The 21,952-nt window shown below is 35.6% G+C and overlaps 2 protein-coding genes across 9 annotated transcripts in view; one reads left to right on the top strand and one right to left on the bottom strand.

The window, feature by feature from the left end:
• Positions 1-10,184, top strand: part of LOC109091554 (rap1 GTPase-activating protein 1-like) — a 70,756-nt gene extending 60,572 nt beyond the window's left edge. For 6 of the 8 annotated variants that reach the window (XM_042758838.1, XM_042758835.1, XM_042758839.1 and 3 more), the window contains 12 exons: positions 1,276-1,431; positions 1,690-1,761; positions 1,979-2,065; positions 2,155-2,295; positions 3,422-3,553; positions 4,081-4,190; positions 4,602-4,721; positions 6,418-6,559; positions 6,859-6,964; positions 7,278-7,330; positions 7,571-7,623; positions 8,294-10,184. In XM_042758838.1, coding sequence (XP_042614772.1) covers positions 1,276-1,431; positions 1,690-1,761; positions 1,979-2,065; positions 2,155-2,295; positions 3,422-3,553; positions 4,081-4,190; positions 4,602-4,721; positions 6,418-6,559; positions 6,859-6,964; positions 7,278-7,330; positions 7,571-7,579 — 1,128 coding nt within the window. In that variant the 3' untranslated portion in view covers positions 7,580-7,623; positions 8,294-10,184. The remainder of the gene's footprint in view (positions 1-1,275; positions 1,432-1,689; positions 1,762-1,978; positions 2,066-2,154; positions 2,296-3,421; positions 3,554-4,080; positions 4,191-4,601; positions 4,722-6,417; positions 6,560-6,858; positions 6,965-7,277; positions 7,331-7,570; positions 7,624-8,293) is intronic. The other 2 variants (XM_042758832.1, XM_042758834.1) reach the window with 1 other exon arrangement.
• LOC109091114 (protein-arginine deiminase type-2-like) lies at positions 10,168-19,777 on the bottom strand. Its single transcript, XM_042758840.1, has 16 exons — positions 19,532-19,777; positions 17,252-17,420; positions 16,611-16,680; positions 16,397-16,458; positions 14,954-15,071; positions 14,401-14,553; positions 13,925-14,115; positions 13,578-13,681; positions 13,339-13,450; positions 13,121-13,228; positions 12,839-12,990; positions 12,535-12,682; positions 12,202-12,295; positions 12,056-12,129; positions 11,757-11,894; positions 10,168-11,212 (listed from the first exon to the last, which is right to left on the bottom strand). Exons 1-16 carry the CDS (start codon positions 19,621-19,623, stop codon positions 10,979-10,981), a joined length of 2,019 nt encoding a protein of 672 aa, XP_042614774.1. The 5' UTR covers positions 19,624-19,777; the 3' UTR covers positions 10,168-10,978.
• Between the last annotated feature and the right edge of the window lie 2,175 nt (positions 19,778-21,952).

Raw genomic sequence — 21,952 nt, 5'->3', positions numbered from 1 at the left:
CTGTGTTTTTGCATTAAAATGGTTTGTTTATAACATTGTTTTGACTGTGATGTTTGCCACAGGGCTGCAAACATGCTTCGATATGTCTTATTAATTTCCTGAGCACTTTGATGATAAAGACAAGCAGTTTTCTTTAAAACTCGTGAATGTCTGTGAACTATTTGCTGTTATGACAGCACTCTCTAATAAGTATTTATGAGCAAGCTGTGAAGACAAGTGAACGAGCGGTTCAGCTGAGGAAAGCTAATCGGATAAACCTTTGAAGATTTATAGAAGATAAAACTGACACCCTGCAGAAAGCTAATAATGTTTTGTTGCAATGTTAAATCAGGTATAAATGTAATTATTGTTCTGAAATTCAGGGCTTTGACATCATTGGTGCAATAAAACACAAATCAGTTTGTAATATGTATAATATTATGATCCAATATTGTTATTTTGTGGGAAATGTCATAAATAATCTTTGTCAGTATAAGGGTGAATCTCACAAAACATATCAAGATCATAAAAAACAAACAAAGGACATTTCACCTCAAATTCAAAAGGAAAAACTGTAGTGCAACAATAAGGAATATGTTCATGATACAACATACAAAATCATAAAAATATACTTTATTTTTATGCAGGATTTGATTGATTTTCTTTGTTTTAATGTTTAATTTAATAAGAAGTATAATCTGGTGTATGGCCTAAAGAAATTATACTGTTTGGTAAAACTAATGGCTATTTTTTCTTTTCTTTTCTTTTCTTTTCTTTTCTTTTCTTTTCTTTTCTTTTCTTTTCTTTTCTTTTCTTTTCTTTATATTTTTGCATATTATCATCCACAATCAATAAGAATAAATATGAAAAGTAGGTAGATTTTCTTTTCTTTTCTTATTTTCTTTTATTTATATTTCTTATATTTATTTGAAACAATAAGGAGTGTGCTTTATTGGCATAAAAGTAGTATAGTATTATTATTATTATTTACTTTATCTATCCCTCATAGGGGGAAAATTGTTTTGGGCAATACAGATAGACCACGTAACAAGATTCCTGCATTTGTAATCAGTCATGTCCTTATATATACCTCACAATCTGATATAACAGTGTTGATTCTGTTCGAGACCACAAATATGTTTTTTCAATGGCATGATCTATTTTAGTTTTCAGTTCAAGTTTCTGTTCTGGCCTGTCTGTTCGAAGAAGTGAATCTTAAATCAGTTGTACAGACCTTACGGGCAGCTTCCTCTTATTACTTCACAGTTTTGTTGTCATGGTGTGACTTAATTTCAGCTGCAGAGGAAGAGGCATATAGGAAATGACATTGTGGCTATTGTGTTCCAAGAAGAAAATACACCATTTGTACCCGATATGATTGCATCAAATTTCCTTCACGCTTACATAGTGGTGCAAGTGGAGAACGCCTGCACTGATAAGGTCCTTTATAAGGTAATTCATCTTTTTGAATCTTTCAAAATGAAGCTTGAGCCATGGATTAATGTGAATAATGTATTTATTATAGCAATGGTTGACATACTTGATAACATGCAATGATTGATTTGATTCAGTTCTGAAGTAGTTTTTTTTTCCAATATAGCAAAACAACTTGTTAAACAATGTGCTTTAGACTTTTTTGGAAGCTTTCCTGAAGCTATCTGCTATTCTTTCCTGAAGCTATCTGTCATAATTTCTTTTGTGATATTATAGGTATCTGTGACAGCAAGAGATGATGTGCCTTTCTTTGGACCTGCCCTCCCAGACCCAGCTGTCTTTAAAAAGGTACATCTGTTCAGCCTGCATTTATGTGATTGAACTAGTTCCACATGGAATCTTTGCCCCAGAACTCAGAATTGGAACAGCTGTTTTTACAAAATTCTACACATCCTTCAACTATGGAGATTTGTAGATTGCTGCATGCATTTGTTTATCGCTCGCTGTGCATTTGTGAATAGCTCTCTGTATCTAATTTAGTCTTTGTTCATTGTGTTTTGTTTAGAGTCCAGAGTTTCATGAGTTCCTCTTGACTAAACTGATCAATGCTGAATATTCCTGCTGTAAAGCGGAGAAGTTTGCCAAGCTGGAGGTGAGAAGGGCATACATGCATGTGTTTGTGTTTATATTTGTGGGAGAGCATCTGCATGCATTTTACATTAAAATGTCTTTGTTCTCCAGGAGAGGACACGTTTTGCTCTGCTGGAGACTTTATATGAGGAGCTGCATGTGAACAGCCAGTCCATGATAGGACTGGGAGGAGACGATGACAAACTGGAGAATGGAGGAGGTGGAGGCAGCGGCTTCTTTGAGTCGTTCAAGGTAGAATCCATTTGAATCTCTTTAACTAGTAATATAGGTTTGTATTTGTTTAAATAATTACTGACAAAATGATGCTTGTATATGACAAAAGGGTTCTGGTGAACAGCAGAGATGACTTTTTTGTGATTTGCATACTGTCCATCCTATATATGAGATTAGAATTACTGCATCCCAAATTGTAGTATGCTAAAAAAAAGTGTGATATTAAAGTATGATTTATGCAGTATACATTGTATACTGTATATGTTTTAAATACACTATCACTTTTTTTTCTTTTTTTATTAGGGGTAAGATTTTTTTTTAAATGTTTTTGAAAGAAGTCTCTTATGATCACTAAGGCTGCATTTATTTGATCACATGCATTATGTATTAATATTGTTTCCTATTTAAATATATTTTTCAAAAAATGTAGTTTATTCATGTGATGAAAAGCTGAATTTTCAGCATCATTTCTCCAGTTTTCAGTGTCACATGATCCTTCAGAAATCATTTTTAATATGCTGATTTGGTGCTCAAGAAACATTTCTTATGCTGCTTAATATTTTTGTGGAAACCATGATAATTTTCTAAGGATTCTTAATCTTTGATAAATAGAAAAACAGACAAACAAACAAAAACAGCTTTAATTTGAAATATAAATGTCATAACTGTCACTTTGATCAATTTAATTAATTAAATAAAAGTATTTATTTCATGCAACAAAAAAAAAAACTACAGTTTTAATGAACTGTAGTGTATTTAAACAGTATGCATTATGGAACAATTAAATGTTTCAAACAGCAGTATGCTACAGTTTTGATATAATTTTGTGTTAAAACATTGTATCCATGTCAATTAATCAATTAAATCTAGTAATAGAAAAAAGTGCACTGTAAGTAGAAGTACATTATATTATGAGATACACATGCTTACATTTTGCATATTTTGGCAAATGAAGAAACTGACCTGGTGTTCTTTGCATATAGAATTTTTTTTTAAATCTTTTAGCATACTAGTCCAGTCCTAACCACTTTCACTCTTTCACTGTCCTTCACTCTCTGTAGGCCTCCTGGTTCTCATATAAGCAGTTGTAGTGTCCTCTAGTGTTGCACTGCAGTGATGCAGTGCATTGTTTTTCTCTTTCCAGCGAGTAATCCGCAATAGAAGTCAGTCTATGGATGCCATGGGCCTCAGCAACAAAAAACCACACACCGTCTCCACAAGCCACAGTGGAAGCTTTACACACAACCCCTCAGACACCCCCAAAACACCTGGCATTGTGAGTATGAATGCCCTTGTGGAAGTCAGCTGACCTTAAACTGTTTAAAGGACACAACAACTTGCTAAAAAAAAGAAATGCAGGCTGTCATGAGAAGCCCCAAAACAATGTGGCAGCTTTAGTTTGTGCCAGTCTGCATGCCTCCGATCCCTCAGCCAGCCGGAGTCACAGCTGGCATCCGTCATGCCCTGCGAGTGCGTTTGACCTTTGAGTGCTTGTGTCATCATGGCACATCTGTGAGGCTTGTGCTGATGGTAGACCAGGTCTTCCCCTGCCATTTCTGATCTTCATCATTTCACCATTACAAAAGAAATAAAAACTGATTTGTAATCGGCTCTGATGATCTGTTTGGAGGTTGGTCGGGGGAACAGATGGGGCTCTCCACAAGTGACCGTCCCATCTCCATTGCTATGACAACATGTGCAACAGCAATAACTAAGAGAGCCTTTCATGACAGGCTGACATAACAGCCGATTAGTCATCGAAATGTACTAACAAAATCTGACCCAAATGTGATTTCTCCATAGTCCTTGAGTATTCCTGGAAAAAGCCCAACCCGTAAGAAATCAGGTCCATTCAGTTCCAGGAGGAGCAGCGCCATTGGGATTGAGAACATACAAGAGGTTCAGGAGAGAAGGTAAGACAATGTAGGACAGCCTTTTTTTTGTTAGAAGTTGAAGCCATTTTATTACAAGGTTTTGAACAAACATGGGTTGTTAGTTTCAAACATACATGAAAATGCAATTCATACAGACACTGACGTTTTTGAAAAATGTCAAAGTGTCTATTCTGTCATAATAACAAAGAAGAAAAGGTATACATTCTTGTTTAGCATAATACATTACATTTCATTAAAAGTAAGAACACATTTTGTTGTCTTGTGACAGAAAAACCATATAAAGAAATATAACAAAGATTATAATTTAATTAGTGCGTAAGTAAGTATCTGAAAAATAAGTATCTTTTTATGTCAGGTTAATTAAATGTCAAATATTTAAAATGCAGCTCTGAAAACAATAATTAAGATGAGTTAATCATTATGTTCCAGCAGTCGAGAGGTGTCTCCTAGTCCACAGAGGACATCTGATGGTGGACACACCACTCAGGACTTCAGATTAGACAACTCATCCAGTCAGAGCTCCCCTGAGATGCAGATCACCAAGATTGGGTGAGCACCATGAAAACACTGACATTGTTTGCCTGTAATCACACTCTAATGCAGGGTCCTTTTTTAACCCTAAACTGCATATGGATGTTCAGTTTTTCATATAATCTGATCTTTACAGTCTAGGGAAGGTGTCTATGATCATGTGAAGTAATTGTTTTTATTGACTTTTTATTATTAGTTTTGCTATTTTGATGTTTTTGAAAGATGTCTCTTATGCTCACCAAGTCTGCATTTATTTGATCATAAATACAGTAAAAACAGTAATATTTTGAAATATTATTACCATTTAAAATAGATGTTGTTGCAAGTTAATGTATTTTAAAATATAATTTATTCCTGTGGTGCAAAGCTGAATTTTCAGCTTCATTACTTCAGTCTTCAGTGTCACATGATCCTTCAGAAATCATTCGAATATGCTGATTTGCCGTTCAAGAAGCACTTCTTATTATCAATGTTGAAAACAGTTGTGCTGCTTAATAATTGTCTTAAAAAAAAAAACTGAAATGTTTTTTTTCCAAATATTTTTGATGAATGAAATGTTTGAAAGAACATCATTTGAAATATAATTTTTTGTAACCTTGTAAAATTAATTTGGTTGCACTAGTTCTAATACTATAATACACTGGGTTTTATACTCTTTATTTTTGTCTATTATTTGTATGTGTAATATGCTCAAAGTTGAATAACATGTCAAAGTGTAATAAGTAAATAGCCTAACCTGAGGTTAGGTGGCTTGTTCAAAGGGAGCAATAGTTAGTTGCTCACGGGCCGCTCCTTATTAGGTTCAGACCTTTTATTATCCTCTACATAAAACCACTCCTAGCTACCATATTTGAGTTTAAACGTTACTAGTTTGTCAATGAGTCATTAGGAATACAACTACTTTGAACTTCTATGAATGTGTTGACACCTGCAATCACTGAACATTAATATGGCTAGTGCTGTCATAACGTGATGTGACGTGACGTGACATACAGTCAAGTGTTGACACACACACACAAAACACACTCTCCACATAAAACACACAAAAACCACACACACACACAAGTCAACAAACACACACACACCGTGAACACACACCCAGAGCAGTGGGCAGCCATTTATGCTGCGGTGCCCGGGGAGCAGTTGGGGGTTCGGTGCCTTGCTCAAGGGCACCTCAGTCATGAGATGACTCGAACCCACAACCTTAGGGTTAGGAGTCAAACTCTCCAACCATTAGCCCACGACTTCCCCCTCAAACTTACTCCATTATCAAAATACAGCCCAAACAATATCTTTTAATCACATGGACAGAGCAGCTAGTGCAAATTAATCAATCTAATGTGGGTAGTTTTCAGGTGCAAAGGTCAAAAAGTGAGCAGCTTTTGCTTTTCATGTGCAGCTAATGTGTGATACAGTAATTGAAATGTGTGTGAATTCAAAAGTGAATCAAATATACCTCAACCAACAATATTAAATCAAAAAGAACATGCATCTAATCACTGACCAAATGCATTTAATGGTGATTAGTAAAGGAGTGGTTCACCCCAAAATGACACATTTACTTATCCTCAGCCCTTTCAAGTCGTTGATGAGTTACAAAACAAAACAGATTTGGAGAAATCTTTATCAAATTTAAATTTTCGGGTGAACTAATCTAGTCGTTCAGGTTGATTTGATCTCATATATGTGCATATGCATGTGTGTGTGTTTGTAGTTCGGCCCTGTGCTGTCGAGCTCCCTCTATCCCGGAGTCTCAGGATCTGTCTCGCTCCTCATCCAATGCCAGTAGCTTCACGAGCGTGGTGGAAGAGAACGAGCAGGAACATGAAGCGACAGAGGACTACGACACCGGACTGGTGTGGTCACAAACACCTGACTCATCATTGATCAATGCATGACTCATACTTTACATAAAAGATCACTACATTGTGATCAAATTGTTGTCACTGGATAAAATTCATATACATTCATACAAACTGACAGGCAGACAAAACCACCTGTATTTAAACGCCCATTCTATTCGCAGGCAAATGCATACAGGCGTAATGGAATTTGCATTTAATTGTCTGAACAGAAGTATCAATACACCTGTATAATTTGGCAAGACTGAATGGATCTGTTGTTTGAATATGTTTTTGATTTTTCTGGAACACAGGAGAGTCTGTCTTCAGCCGGTACGCCTCACAAAAGAGATTCGTTTACATACAGCAGCGTGTGGTTGGAAGACGGCTCTGGTACTGCTAGTCAGAGCAGCTCACAGGGTGAGACAGAACAAGCATTTCACCTCCCAACAACCCAAGCAAATATTTCTTATATTAAAAGGATTACATAATGATAATTTATGTGTTTGACTGTTCGATTTTTGTGCGTGTAAAATGCTCCATTGAGGAGACCAGAAATTCGTTGCACTTATCATGAATATTATGCAGTTTACCCATCTTAAAGGATTAGTTCACTTCCAGAATAAAAATGGCCTGATAATTTACTTCCCCCCCACCATGTCATTCAAGATGTTCATGTCTTTCTTTCTTCAGTCGCAAAGAAATTAAGGTTTTTTATCTCGTTTGACTATAGGTCCCTTTCGCCAGCAATCTGAACCTCATCCAAAAACAGAGAGACAACACTCGGTAAGAAATGTGCTTGCCATAAGAACATGCTAATCATAAAAATGCCATTTTTATAGTCCTACAGGCAGAGCAGAATAAAGAGGTTGGAAGATGATTATAAACCTTGACTAATGTTATAAGTGGATTTCAGCAAAAAACTAAACTGATAACATGTTCGATATCAGCCCTTTAAAGTCTGTTTCTCTCTGTAGCTGTATAATTGCTCTTGAACATCAGATCTAATGTAGTTTTTCTACACAGAACTGCTAGCTGTCCTGTAGGCTGTAGATGACTTCATGGATGTCCATCAACAGGTTAGGAACAGCAAAAATGTGGATTATATCTGTTTTTATATGTTTATTGGGCTTATAGTCTCATTTGATTATACTTGCATTGTTATATCTCTTAAAGACCTAATTTTATCTCTTTATAATTTTTATGTTAAGGTATTTGTACTGATATTTGTAATGTAGCATGACATTCAGAAAATTACATAACAAATAAAAAATTTGGGGTCAGTAAGATATTTAAGAATGAAACTGATACTTCTATTCAGCAAGGATTAAAAGTGACAGTAAAGAATCCTAAAAAGTATCACAGTTTACACAAACATATTAAGCAACACAGCTGTTTTCAACATTGATAATAATAAGAAATGCTTCTTGAGCAGCAAATCAGCATATTAGAATGATTCTGAAGGAGTGTGTGACACTGAAGACTGGGGTAACGATGCTGAAAATTCATCACAGAAATAAATTACATTTTAAAATAGATTAAAATAGTAATAACAGTAATAACATTTCAGCGTTCACTGCTTTTACTGTATTTTTACTGTAACTGTGCTTTTACTGTATTGTTTAAAGAAATGCAGCCTTGGTGAGAGGAAGAGACTTTTTAAAAACATTAAACAACCCCAAACTTTTGAACTGTATATACAGTATTTATGTATAAATCTTATTCTCATTAATTATGTGTTATTTTCAGCATTTTCATAAGCAGCCCTCTGCAGCAGACACTTGACGTGCTCACAAGAGTTCCTGTAGAGACACAGATGTGAAGGGGATTGAACTGCTAGTTCCAGCCCTGCGGCGTACAGTCGGGCAAGTGTGCATCAGAATATCAGCGTGCTCTTGTAAGGACTCAACCCCTTAATCTTTAGTCATGTGGCTGTTGGTCTGTAGACAAAATAGCAAACCTGCCTGGCTTGTGCTGAAGGCTGGTACACGTCTAGAAGAACAGAAAAGAGCTGCCAGCTGGCAATGAATCACGCATGATTATGGGCTTATCATAGGCTGATTTCTTTCTTTCTTTTCTTGTTTCTTTTTTTATTTTTCAACAGTGGCTGTCATTGTGTGGGTTTGGATTTTATTTGTCATTTATTTATTTATTGAGGCTCACTGGTGAGTAGATCTTTTAGTAACGGAGGTAGGAAGCTGTCACAAGCTTACGGCATCTTTAAGAAAAACAAATGAGGTTCAACTTAAACCCATCATGCTTAACCCATCATGCACTGTAATACACATCTATGTGTGGCTCTGTTTTGTTGTCATGATGTAATGATGTTGAAAATGAATATAGGTAAATGTTAAATGTTGTTCTTCAGCATAGTACTCTATCTGGTATCGAACACCCAAGCCATTTCTGCATCCCGTCAAAAAAATGAAGCGTATGCATTATAATTTATGATTTATAGAACAGGTGTGATATGCTGTACACTTTTTAAATATTATTTATTAAGATTATGCTGTTTTACTGATCAACATATTTTTGTAAGGCCACAGCTGTTTGTGTGTGAACTGTACACTAATGTAGTAGCTTCATGTTTGTAGTTTCATGTTTTAAAGCTAGCTGTGCAGATTAACACATCAGTGTCTCTCAAGTCAGATATATTGAAGACGTTTTAGCTTATATGACATGTGAGCAATATGAATGTAAAACTGCAGACACATGTATGATAGTGGATATGGATTATGGAATACACTAGGTCATAATATATTCATCAAATGCTTTATGTTCAATAGCAAATGTTGGGCATTTTATTTTGTTTTCAAACACAAATGCACGTTTAATTCATGTTATGATTTTTGCGAACAAAAACTGCCCATTTTAGATTATATAAAAAATGTAGGTTTTAAATATAGTACTATGGTTTTAATGCTATCCGTTAGCATTCCCATTCATCTCATTGATATTTGGGATACAGGCTTTTTTCAGCCAATGACTTGAGCCATAAATGTGATGAATTATTTTGAGCAGCTATCCTAAGCGGTCACATTAAAACAAAAAGAAAGTCATTGGCAAAATATCTGCTCTCATAAAATGAAACCTTTGCAATTTATGTTGTTTGCAAAGACATTTTAGTCACTTTACAGGTCCTTAAAATACTGTATATGATGCATATTTCAAAGAATACCGTGGTATTACCATCATAGAAGAAACATGACATTACCATGGTTTCATATCCAGAATCCAAATACTTTGGTACTTTTTTTTGTAAGATTAATATCCCAATTTGCTTCTTGTTTGAAGAGGTACAGTAGAATTTTTTGGGTGCTTTCAGGGGTGATACTTATAAAACAGTTCGTGGAAAAGGGAAGAATATTTTTGGCTGGCTGAATCCATACGTTCGCTGTGTCAGAGTCCTAAGTCTCTGCTGATTGGTCGAACTGTACATAATGTGTTTGCACATGTTAGAGCCATTAAGCACAAACTCATTCCAAACAAACACAGACTGCTTTCTGCAAGTGATTGTTCTCCTTTGTAAGTGCTTATTATGCTACTTTATGAAATGTTTCACTGTAAATACGACATTTTCTCCTTTTTTGTAATAAAACAAAAGAAATTGTGTTTAATAAAAATCGGAGGGGTCATGAAATGTTTATTTATTGCTGTAATGTGCATTATGGAAAAATGTACACCCAAGACAGTAAATCACAGATTCTCAGTTCTCAAATCAAATTCTCAGTTATTATTAGTAAGGCAACACAGAATGAACATTCATGGTTCACAGTTATAAAAACCCAGTACAGACTTTGTAAACTTTTTTTTATTTTTTGTTAGAAAAGACAAAAAAAAAAAAAAAAAAACAGTTTAACATTATTTTGAACCACTTTTCAAATCGTTATGTATAAGGTAATTGTAAGCCCTTAATTTTTTTAGAAATCCTGAAAAAGCACCACTACAGCCCGAGGAGGAATTTTACTGCTAAAACAAGGCCTGGTTATCAGAGGAAAGTTATTAGAATTTTACAAAGTAAAAACTGTTGTCTGCTCACACTCATGTTGTTTCATAAGTGCATGATATGCTTTCGTTTAAGTTGCATTTACTGAAAATCAGCAGCTCTCAAATCTCAATGTGCGGGTGCAACAAATGGCTTTCATCAGTGAATAGGCATTTACATTTCTGTCTAATACTCATGGAAAGCTGTTATATGAATACAGAACAGTACATAGTGATATGAATGATTTCTCATTCTTTTACGAAGCTTGACAGCACTTTGTCATTATATGGAAAAGAGCTGCTTGAACAACATGAGGGTGAATAAAACATGAGAGAGTTTCCATTTTTAGTTGAATTATCCAATTAGTATTTTGCTCTATGCATTGTTTATTGCAAGAATTAACTAGTTTAAAGACTTAATAGGCACTTGACAGGTCTAGTCTCTTTCTCTCACAGCTCTAGGTTCCACCATTTGAAAGGGGACGCCTCTCGAAGAACGTTGGAACCGCAGTGAACTTCACCCAGCAGTTTGTGGTACGGAGCAAAGTCATCAATGAAGGTACATTTGAGGCCCAGAGGCTCCAGAAGAGAACGCACCTCTGTCTCCAGAGCACACCTGCCATTCACCTTCGGCCCAAACGGTTTTGGGATGCCCAGCTGATCCCCCAACACGATCATGTTCACCTGAGGGTAAATAAAGGTAATGCATCAAAACAAAGGTCAATGTAATGGAAAACTATAATAGCAGATTCCTCAAGTAGCTTAATATGCCTGATTGTAGAATATTAATGGGACAGGTTAATGATACTTTACATTAAGCTATCCACTGTTTTCAAGATTGATAATAGCAATTAAATGTTTCTTGAGCAGAAAATCAGCATATTAGAATGATTTCTGAAGGATCATTCAAAAAAAAAAACAAAAAAAATAACTCTTAAAATAAATAAATAAAAAACCGCAAAAAAAAAAAAAAAAAAAAAATTACAATTTAAAATGTATTGAAATACAAAACATTTGTTTTAAAATGTAACAATATTTCACAACATTACTGTATTTCTGATCAAATCAATGCAGTATTTTTGAGCATAAGAGACTTCTTAAAAAAAAATTTTTTTAAGTTTTGAACACTAATGTGTTTTGAATGTTTTATTTTCTATTACAAAAAAACTCAAATAGTTCAAATGTGAGTGGACTTTCAGTAAGTTCTGTACTTAATAATGCACTGTACCATGTCGGGATAGTAAGCCACTGCCCTGGCGCCCTTTTTCTCTTCTAACACTTGAAACAGGATGGGCAAATCAATGATGTCCTCATCATCCAACCCCAGCTCTTTCTTCAGCACATCCCTGTTCCAGTCAATACAGTTCTGAGGGAAAGATTAGAAGATGCCAGCATTATTCTTTCCCATGAAAAGACAGATCTGTTAAATCTGGCTACAAATATATATCCAGGTACTCTTTGGACACAAAGCGCATCTTAATGCCGTGTGTTAAAGCGGTATTTCTGAATGTTGTGTTTTTCACTGACCTGCACGTATCTGTTTCCAGCCTGTAGCTTTTTGTCGCTCAGGATCTCATTTACAGAGATGGCCTCTGGCAAACCTGTTCAGACAAAACTGTTAGCTGTGGTGGACAGTACACTTTTTTAAAAACAAAAAATTAGTGAGTGTTTACCCGGAAACATTTCTGCGTTTCCATGTCCGTTGTTTTGTAAGCTTTTGAAAACTTTGTATCCGGCGTCAGGGCTAGCCAACAGCAGCCTGAATTTCTGAACAATCCAACCATTACAGTTAGCATTGTTTTGGGTATTTAACAAAAAACAGGCTATGTTCAGAATAAAGTACTGGCATTTAAAAATGTACTGTTTTTAATGTATTTTGGATTAAATATATGCAGCCTTGGTGAGCATAAAATACTTATTTTTAAAAATAAAAAAAACATTAAGTCTTAATTATTACAATCTTTTGACTGGTAGTGTATTGTAGTATTCTGAGCGTATCAGTTTACCTTTCGGTCAGGGGCTGGAACAAAGGTCATAAACTCATCCACATGACCCACAACCAGCCAATCAGAGTACAGCGCTATTGGCGCTTGAACCTTCTGTGCCCACAGGAAGTCCTGGACGACTTGGGTCATGTTGCGGCCACTTGTTGCACTTCAAATTAAACACAAATATTCTTGATGATTCTTGCAAGTAATAGTTTGTTTATTCGATTGACTTATATCTTGTTTGTAACAATATGAAGTCGAGTAAATAACATCAGTGTTTTAGTAGTTGTCACTGTTATGAGGGTCGAGTTGTGGTACTTACGTAGGGAACGCCACTCCAATGATGATTCTGCCAAGTGGGTAACTTTTCCCGTTCACTGTGACTGGTGGACTAACTTCCAGGTTTCCAAAGGAGTCCAGACTGCTCACCTCCTCATTCAAAGCATGCCGTGTCACATACCCAAAGTCTGGCCCCTGTGACACAATGTTTTAGTGTTTCTATACATCTTTAATTTAGTACATGCTCAGAATTTGATGCCAGTGTTGGCGTGGAGTAACATGAGCATTTTGGGTGAATTTGGGTGCATTTATCCGTCTCACTCACCAGAATGGACTCGTAGGGGAAATCCTGAAGGTCTCCATCACGAGGAGAGTCCAGTACAACAGGGAACTGATGATGGGGAGAGTCAATGTAACCAAACTCAAGCTCATCCTGTGGAAAGAGAGAAAGAGTGAGTCAGTAGGAATTACTGATCTCATATGACAGTCACCTGACATGCTTGTCTAGTTTACAATACATCATTCTATGCAGATTTCACTGACCTGCATCCAGCGGTCACCTCGGTTCATGTACTCATAACATATTTTCAGTTTGTAGCCACACTTTTCCACCAGGTTCCTTATGCTCTTCAGGAACGAGTGATTATCATCTGTGCTGCAAGAAAGACCAAACAGTCAGTATTCCCCATGACTGAAAGAGTGAGTAGCGAAAATTATTTCTGGAAACGGCATTATTTGTTATATGATATATGAAGGGTTAAAGAAAGCTTGGACTGAATCACCTGCACACATACACCTCCACAGGTTTGAGCGTGTTTGGGGTCATGATCCAGGGAGAAATATGAAATACCACCTTATCAGTAAAGACTGGAGTTTCAGGGAAACCCTTTAAGAAAATTATAACAAAAAATCTAATTAATATTTAGAGGCTATAAGAGAATTATATCCCCCACGCCCACCCACCCACCCACCCACACAAAAATGCTTTCATTTTATTCATTTTTAGTCATTTTATAGAAGAGTGTTTTAGTGTAACTTTTATTACAAGACTGGAGTAGTTCTTGCAGTAAGTAAAAGAACAGAATGTTGTATGTCCTCCAGGTTGCATGAGAGATCAGATCAGGCGAACCTTGCCACAGGGCTCTAGTAGACTGAGGTTGATGGTGATGAGCCCATCAAAGTCTTTATCAGGGAAGCGAAGACCCTCAACAAAGAATTCCAGTTCAGTTTTGCCTCCTAGATAGGGCACTTTCTGTGTCAGCATGTCGGTTCCCACCACCATGATATAATCTTTCAGGAACAACTTCAGGAGTTTATTCTCTGGTAAGAAAGAAAGAGGAACCATTCTGTAAAGTACTGATAATCCTTTATAATACAATCAGTTTTGGCTTCTATCTAATTTAATTAACTGTGTATGTGTGTGTGTGTGTGTGTGTGTGTGTGTGTGTGTATAACTTTTTATAACTAATAAAACTAAACATTGACAAGTTACAAAATTAAGTTCATAGTAAACACTATACAAGCTCCAAAAAGCATTGTTCTTCAAAGATATACACTGAAAATATTTTATTGTATATTATATAAAATATTATATTATTCACTCACTCCACACATTGTCTTTCGGTGCATTTGTGCGAGGTCTAAAGACTCTCACATTCTCTGAAGTTGTCTGTGAGATGTGCATGGTCAGTTTATAGCCTTCAGGAAGTTCAGCGGGACCGTTGGTGTGCAGGATCATCTTGGACATGTCCTGCAAATCTGCCATCAAAAACAAAAAAAAACAAAAACATTTTGATAACAATTCTTCCTTCCTTTCCACAACATGGCATTTGAAGAGTAGAGTCAGATGTTAACGAAGCTAAAAGTTTAATATGCACGGAAAAATACAGTTGGGCAGAATTGATCATTTAATTTAATTTTTTATGTATCTGTTTTCTATGGATATTTATTAGTAAATTTAAAAGGTAAAAAGTTTTACTGGACATGCAATGCATTCTGGCCAAACAGGATGAAGAATGAATGAATAATAAGGAAGCATGATTTTTCGTGCCTACAGTGTTTAAAAATGCTTTAGTACAAAGCTTTAGTACAAAGTTTGTTTACACTTAACAAATGTCTGCGGCATCCCATATCTGACACCAAACCTGCCCAGACTCACCCGAGACTTTACGGATCTCCTCAACCTCACTGTCCAGTGTCTTCTTGTTTGTGGTCTCTGAGTCACAGTTGACCAGCAGGATTGCACCGTGGCCATTAGGACCCCACTTCCACGATCCCTAGAGCCAAATTCCAATACCATCATACATTCTTCAAATAAAGTCTTCAATATCTACAATAGCACTATGCTGCTGGAACAAAGAAGAAGATACTTTGAAAATCAGTGGGGTTCAAAAAACATTGGACCCTATAATGCAAGCCTGTTTCTGACATGGATTAAACAATTTAAAAAATGTAATTGCTGCTTTTTATTTTACAATTCAGTTTTTGTTTCTCACAATTCTGAAAACTGTAAACTCAGAATTCTGAGAAAAAAAGTTGATATAAAAGAAGAATCCTGACTTTTTTTTTGTTATAATTCTGATTTTACATTTAAGAGTTTTTTCTAGCAATTCTGAGTTTTTTCTCTAAATTCTGAGTTTACATTTCAGAATTCAGAGTTATAATTTGCAATTCTGCCTTTTTCTGCAATTCTGAGTTTTTTCCCCTCAGAATTCTGAGTTTACATCTCAAAATAAATTTTTTTGTTTCCTCCACCGACTTTTTTCCCCTTGCATTTGCAAGTTTATATCTCACAATTCTGATGTTTCTTCTCAGAACTGAGTTTATATCTCTCAATTCTGAAAAAAAAGTCAACTGTGAGATATTACTCAGACATAAGGAAAAAAAAGTCTGAATTGTGAGATAAAAAGTCACGATTTTTTATTCTGCAGCAGACACAGGCTTCCATACCCTATTGACTTTGTACTGACAAAAAAGAAAACTACGGAGCCCCGCACATGACATGCAAGAAAAAATAAATAAATTGTGCGCACGATTTACTAATTCGTTCCCACAATTTACTAAAACGTGCACACGATTACTATTGCGTTCCCTCGATTTACTATTGCGTTCCTTCGATTTGCTAAATTGTGCGCACGATTTAGCAAATCGAGGGAATAAATCGAGGGAATGAATTAGTAAATTGTGCGCACAATTTATAAATCGAGTGAACGAAATAGTAATCATGTGCACGTTTTAGTACATCGAGGTAACGAATTAGTAAATCGTGTGCACAATTTTGCCTGCTATGCATGCCATGTGTGGGGCTCTGTAGAAAACACTAAGACATTTTTCAAAATATCTTCTTTGATGAGGGTCACTGTAAATGACAGAATTTTCATTTTAGTAAACTATCCCTTTAAAATGCAAACAAATTGAACACTGAACATCACCTCGAAGTTCTTCTAATTCATGTAAATTAATTTCTTAATTCATCTAAACTATTTACTCTGATCAGACCTTTCAGCACCATCTCCAAGCCTGCAGCAATGAGCCAAAAACAAATCTCCCCAATAATGATGATATTGAACAGATCGCAAGACTACCAGCAAACAAAGCTCACCTTGTTTGGATTGTTTTTCTCAACAATGCCATCTCGGTCAGCATCTACGTCCAGAGATATCTCTGCAACAGAACAGAGACATCATGAGGCTCGCTTGTTCCTTCACAATCCCACCAGCATGAGGATGTTTACCGTTACAGCACAGACACTGTTTACATAAGCATTATTCATAAACACAAGCATATGTCTCAAAATGAAAACATCGGAGACGTACCAACAGCTGTTAGATGCAGCAGGGCATCCCCGAGAGCCTCTGTTTTCTCTCCAAAGTACCTCACAGATAACTGAAACAGATCAGATGGAAACAAGCATTAGTGGATCTTTGTGACAATTATCGTAGCTTTCTTTGATTACTAAAGTGATTCATCACTGTACTGTAATGATTTCATTAAAAATGTATTTAATTGATCTAGATTTTAAGCTTGTTGTGAAAGTGACGTGAGATCATGTCGACACATAAACCTAATAGACATAGCTTCCTGCATAGACTAGTAACAGGGTCAACCACAGCGTGTGCATCAGAGTAACAAGCAGTTTCCTGTCTGCAGTTGTTTATTTTCTAAAGGACTATTATCTGCTTTAGTGCTAAGGTTGGTCATACATTGAGAAACGTACCCAAGTGGAATCTGCCCATACAGCAATCCACAGAAAACTCCCCCATCACATCCTCCTTTTAAATATCTGTGCTAGTTTGATGCTTTCTGATACTAGAGTCTAGTTTTCTGGCTCAGTTTCAAACATTTGATCTTGTTTAAATCTGTTCCACAGAATTTTCCTCCAAATGCGGAAAATTCCACAGATTCTTTCGGTGTTTGCTCTTAATGTAAATATGTTTTGAGGATGTACTGCAGGTACCTTGCTGTCGTTTGCAGTCTTGCTGACTGCGTCCATGGTGACGATGAGGACAGCGTTTGGGGTGAGAGGGTACGAATCCGCGTTCCTGTCCCTGGCTTGGGGAGTGATCTTGTAATGCACGTTTGGGCTGCATTTTATCGAGAAGAATTTGGACTGCGGTGGGGCATTCCTGTAGAGAACACACACATAAACAGACACATTATGACTGTATCTATTTCACTGTAGGATATTGCACAAAGTAACTATATTGTACCATTTCAAACCCAATCGATTTTAATAAATACTTTCATTCAGCAGGGATACATTAAACTGATCAAGTGTGACAGAGACATTTTTAATGGTACAAAATATATAGGCTTATTTTTTAAATAAATACTTTTCTTTTGACCTTTCTTTTCATCAAAGTGTATCACGAAAATATTAAGCAGTACATCTTATTTTAATATTGATAATAATAATATAGCATTTTAGAATGATTTCTGAAGGATCATGTGACAATGATGACTAACATAATGATGCTGAAAATTCAGCTTTGCCACCACAGCATTAAAAAATGCATTAAAATATATTAAAATAGAAAACAGTTCTTTTAAATTGTAAATTGTAAACCCAACTGTAACATTAACAGTTTGGTTTGGCAGCTTGGTCACGTAGAAACAGAATTTAATGCTGATGTTAAAAAGGAAATTCAGCATTAAAATTACTCTTCTTGAAGGGGTGATATCATTATGACAAAGTTTTTGATTTTCTGGCAAATATGATGGCGTAGGAGCTTACTCATAACCTTTGGACAACACTTAAAAGACCATTTAGTGATGTACTAAAAATGTCAAGGAAAATCTACATATAAACTTTCAAACCGTGAGGACCAACATTTTCTGACATGAATTTTAAAAAAGTAATTTAAAATGGATTAAAATGATTAGCTCTAGCATGTCACACCACTGCTGATGACACTCTGGAACACAGCATATCACCAACCCAAATGTCATAATTACTGCATTAGATAGTGGGTTATTTATAAAATATTTAGGATTCAATTCTGTCTTCTAAGACAACAGGCGCTAGTCATGATGATGTTGCAGGGGGATTGTCTATTTCAGTATGGGCTAACAAAAAAAAAAAAAGTATTTAAAAACCTAAAGGAAAGAGCTTATTAGGAGGTTTGATAAGCTATCAAAGACAATAGCTGACAGTGCTGTTAAACAGAAGCACTGAGACAGAGCTCAGTGATGAATTTAAATAATGTTGCAGCACAACAAGTGCATTCATCCGCCTTTGGAACTGAAAGAAGAAATTCTTCAGTCATCAGTACCCCCTGAATTCTCCCAGCAAATATTCAGCTACGCAGAATAAACAGATCAGTAATGACAAACAGATCGATATTTGCAAATATTGAAAACTCAGTTCATTCCAGAATGATGTCGCCAATGAATTGTTTAGAAACTTTACAAACAATAGATGATTTTAGCTATAAACCATGTTACCAAAACTGTATTATATTCATATCATCTGTGTTATACTTAAATTTTTGGTCTGTGTGTACATGCATCCTTATAAGTGACATTGTGTTTAAACTGACTGTTTGGGTTCCCAGAGTCTGTAATGATGTGCTTATAATAATAGTAATTATGAAATGAATCCTTTTATTTTTAATTCAAATTTGTTAAATATGTTCCTTTCTAAATTAAACCCAGTGGTCAGACAGTAACGTGCTTTAACCATTTGCTTGCCTTTTTTTTTTTTTTTTTTTTTTTTTTTGAAGAACTGAGTTTCTGAGTCAGTTGGACACTGGATACAAACAATGTTGAAAAAATATATATTTAAATCATATTAGACAACTAGCAGGAATGCACGTTTCTAGCATGTAAACATACATTTTATTTATGTTTTATCATAATGCTTGCGACTGACAGTTTTGGTTACCATTCACTCATACGCAACGAAAGCGAATAGAGACTGCGTCTGTCAGATCCAAACAAACATCCTCTCTAACGTATCCTTTTGTTCTCCACGAAAGAAAGAAAGAAAGTCAAACGGGTTTTGAAACAACAACAGTGGGAGTAAATGATAAAGGAACTTTCGACTTTGGGCGACCTGTCCCTTTAAATATGTCTTTCGCGCTATTAAAATAGACCGCTGTGTTTAATTCCCTTGAGCTCCGTCGCCCTGTTTACAAACGCAAGAACGCATCCCCTGTGGTTGCCCCATAAAGTAAAACAACGTTCTAATATTCATATGAGTTCATTCACATAATGCATGAAAAATACATTCGCCCACCTGTTTAAATTCACCGTCAACTCCGTTCCGAGCACATATATCGTCCTTGTTGTTTTCTCAGTGTCGATTGTAAATGATCGTCGGGGCACCATGATTTGCAAAGATGCGTCTTCCTTTCAAAGTGACTTTGACAATTCCCTTTAACCCTTTATGTAGTTGAGATGTCACCGTGGCTGAAAGCCTATTGGTTGAGCGAATGCAGGTGGATGGATGTCAGGGGAGTGGGAAGACTTCGGCTCACTGGAAACGCCCTCCGCTCAGTATGCGGCATAGCGACTGACGCTAGAGGGCGCTGTTACCGCCAGCGCGACTGAACTCATTGTCCTAGTGTTGCGCCGTGTTGCCTCAGGATAACAAACCGTTTTCTTCAATTTGCAAGCACATTATGCAAATACGGTGACAGTAGATTGTTGATAAGGGATGACTTTGAATATACCAATAAAAAGCAATTTAATTGTGATTTTAATATGTTTTTCTTTCATGGTGCGCCGTGCGGAGGCTGCACATATTTTGCTCTGGAGAACAAAGCCATTATTTTTCACCCATTCAAAATATAATTCAGATTTGTTAGTGAGTACACCTCGTTTTATTAAATTTAGAGCCATTTAAATTAAATTTCTGTGCTATGGAGGATATAAATGCTAAGCTTATTGGTTTGTTGTCTAGAAGCAACATTTTATAGTCTGTTTACAGTGGAGTTAATATTGCACACCTGTCCGTTATTACCCATGATCTTTTTTTTCCCATGATCTTTTTTAGTATTAACAATTAAGTTAAACTAATATTAGCTAGCGCTGATCTTTGCTGTTTTTGTTTTTGGAATTTTTAGTATCATGATAAAATGTAGTAATAATACAAATATTTAAATAAAAAATGCATTTTCATTGTTCAGTTTTCACACGATGCTTGCAATAAATAAATAAATAAAATATACCCCTCTAATGTATTTTTTAATTTTTTTATTAATGAGTTCAATTTAATGCAAAGATAAGTTAATCAAACATTTTAAACACCGTTGAGGGTTACAGAATTACTTTTAAAGTATAGGTCTAACTATAGGCGCTTTGTTATCAAGAATATGAAAATGATAACATCTTTTAATAAAAAAAAAAAATGCATTTAATGTTTACAGTTAGCACACAATTTGTATCTTTTATTCCTATGATAAAAAACACCTCCAATGTATTTACAGTGAGTGCTTGGCTACTGCTATACAGTTCCTCAATTCATGCAACATGCAAATTTTTTTTAAGAATACAGTGAAGGATAACAATGGATTATAATATTGCACGTTACCTACCGGTCTACAATCACCTTAAGTTCCGTACCAACGACATGCACAATTTGTGTGGGTACATTGATTTCCAGTTGACAGGTCCGCTGAATCATGTTTGTCATGTCTGACCACTTCTTTCTTTTTTGCAGATTCTGAGGTAAGCTGACTGACCGTGTTTGCGACACATCCACTATTATAGACTTCCACGCCTACAGGTCTCAAATAATAACCTGTTTTCTCCCATGAGAAATAGGGGTGGATGATGCAGCAGGAGAGAAAAGACAAGTTATCACCTGTCCAAAAACATGCTCCAAACTACATATTTTCAAGCATTTTCCTAGAAAGCAAATCAGATTAAGCAATGCGGTTACAATGCCTAAAGGAGTAGCTCAGTAAAAATACAGAGATGTTTGTTGGATTTTATTGGACCTCAAATGTCTCTTATACCTTTACCAAGACATCATTTATCATTTGGTTTTCTTTACTTCAGCAAATAATCTTTTCAATAATTTTCACACATACTCTTTTACAAACAAACTCTTTTATTATCTGCTTTTTCCACATGCACCAATAACCATAACAATTAAGCTGCCTGGGAAATTCTGGTATGACAAGCAGAAATTTTTTTTACACTATGAGCCAGTTTTAAACATGCTTCAGCTAAAAATTTCTTATTTTTATTTCATGCTTATTTGATTCTTATTTTAATGCAGCAAATAGTTGCTTTCATACTGATCAGTAAATGTAATGTAGCCTAATGTGTTACACAATATAATGCAATAGCTGCAATCTAAATACAATATAAAGATCATACTGTAGTAACTAAAATAAATGTATATGTTAAACGGATCTTAGATCATTTTGTTGTTAAATCATTGGGCACAATATATTACTGATGTCCACATGCTGGCCTAGTTTAAAATATCTCATCTCACTATAGTGTCTAATTTATACTTTGAGTTACATTGAGTGTAGTCAGAGAACTGGCCCTTAGCACATACATACTGTACGAGTTAGATCATTTCAGTCTTACACATCAGTAATAGTCTTTTGCATAACTTCACATTTGAAACTATGTTGCTGTGGGAACCACTCTTGGAAAGCAAACAGTCACATGCACTGTTGTTTAAAATTATTTAGTTTGA

Source organism: Cyprinus carpio, chromosome A6 (assembly GCF_018340385.1).
Source record: "Cyprinus carpio isolate SPL01 chromosome A6, ASM1834038v1, whole genome shotgun sequence".
Classification (NCBI taxonomy): Eukaryota; Metazoa; Chordata; class Actinopteri; order Cypriniformes; family Cyprinidae; genus Cyprinus; species Cyprinus carpio.
Note: the sequence above shows the minus strand (reverse complement) of the source record. Positions and strands in the feature narration are given on the sequence as shown.

Bases quoted from the DNA above. Each gene is read 5' to 3' on its own strand.
- LOC109091114 (XM_042758840.1), bottom strand. From the start codon at position 19,623: ATGGTGCCCCGACGATCATTTACAATCGACACTGAGAAAACAACAAGG. The intron at 14,116-14,400 runs GTGAGTGAATAA...CTTTCTTACCAG, and splicing joins ACCGAAAGACAATGTGTGGA to AGAATAAACTCCTGAAGTTG. The intron at 12,296-12,534 runs GTAAACTGATAC...TGGATTGTTCAG, and splicing joins TTCCAGCCCCTGACCGAAAG to AAATTCAGGCTGCTGTTGGC.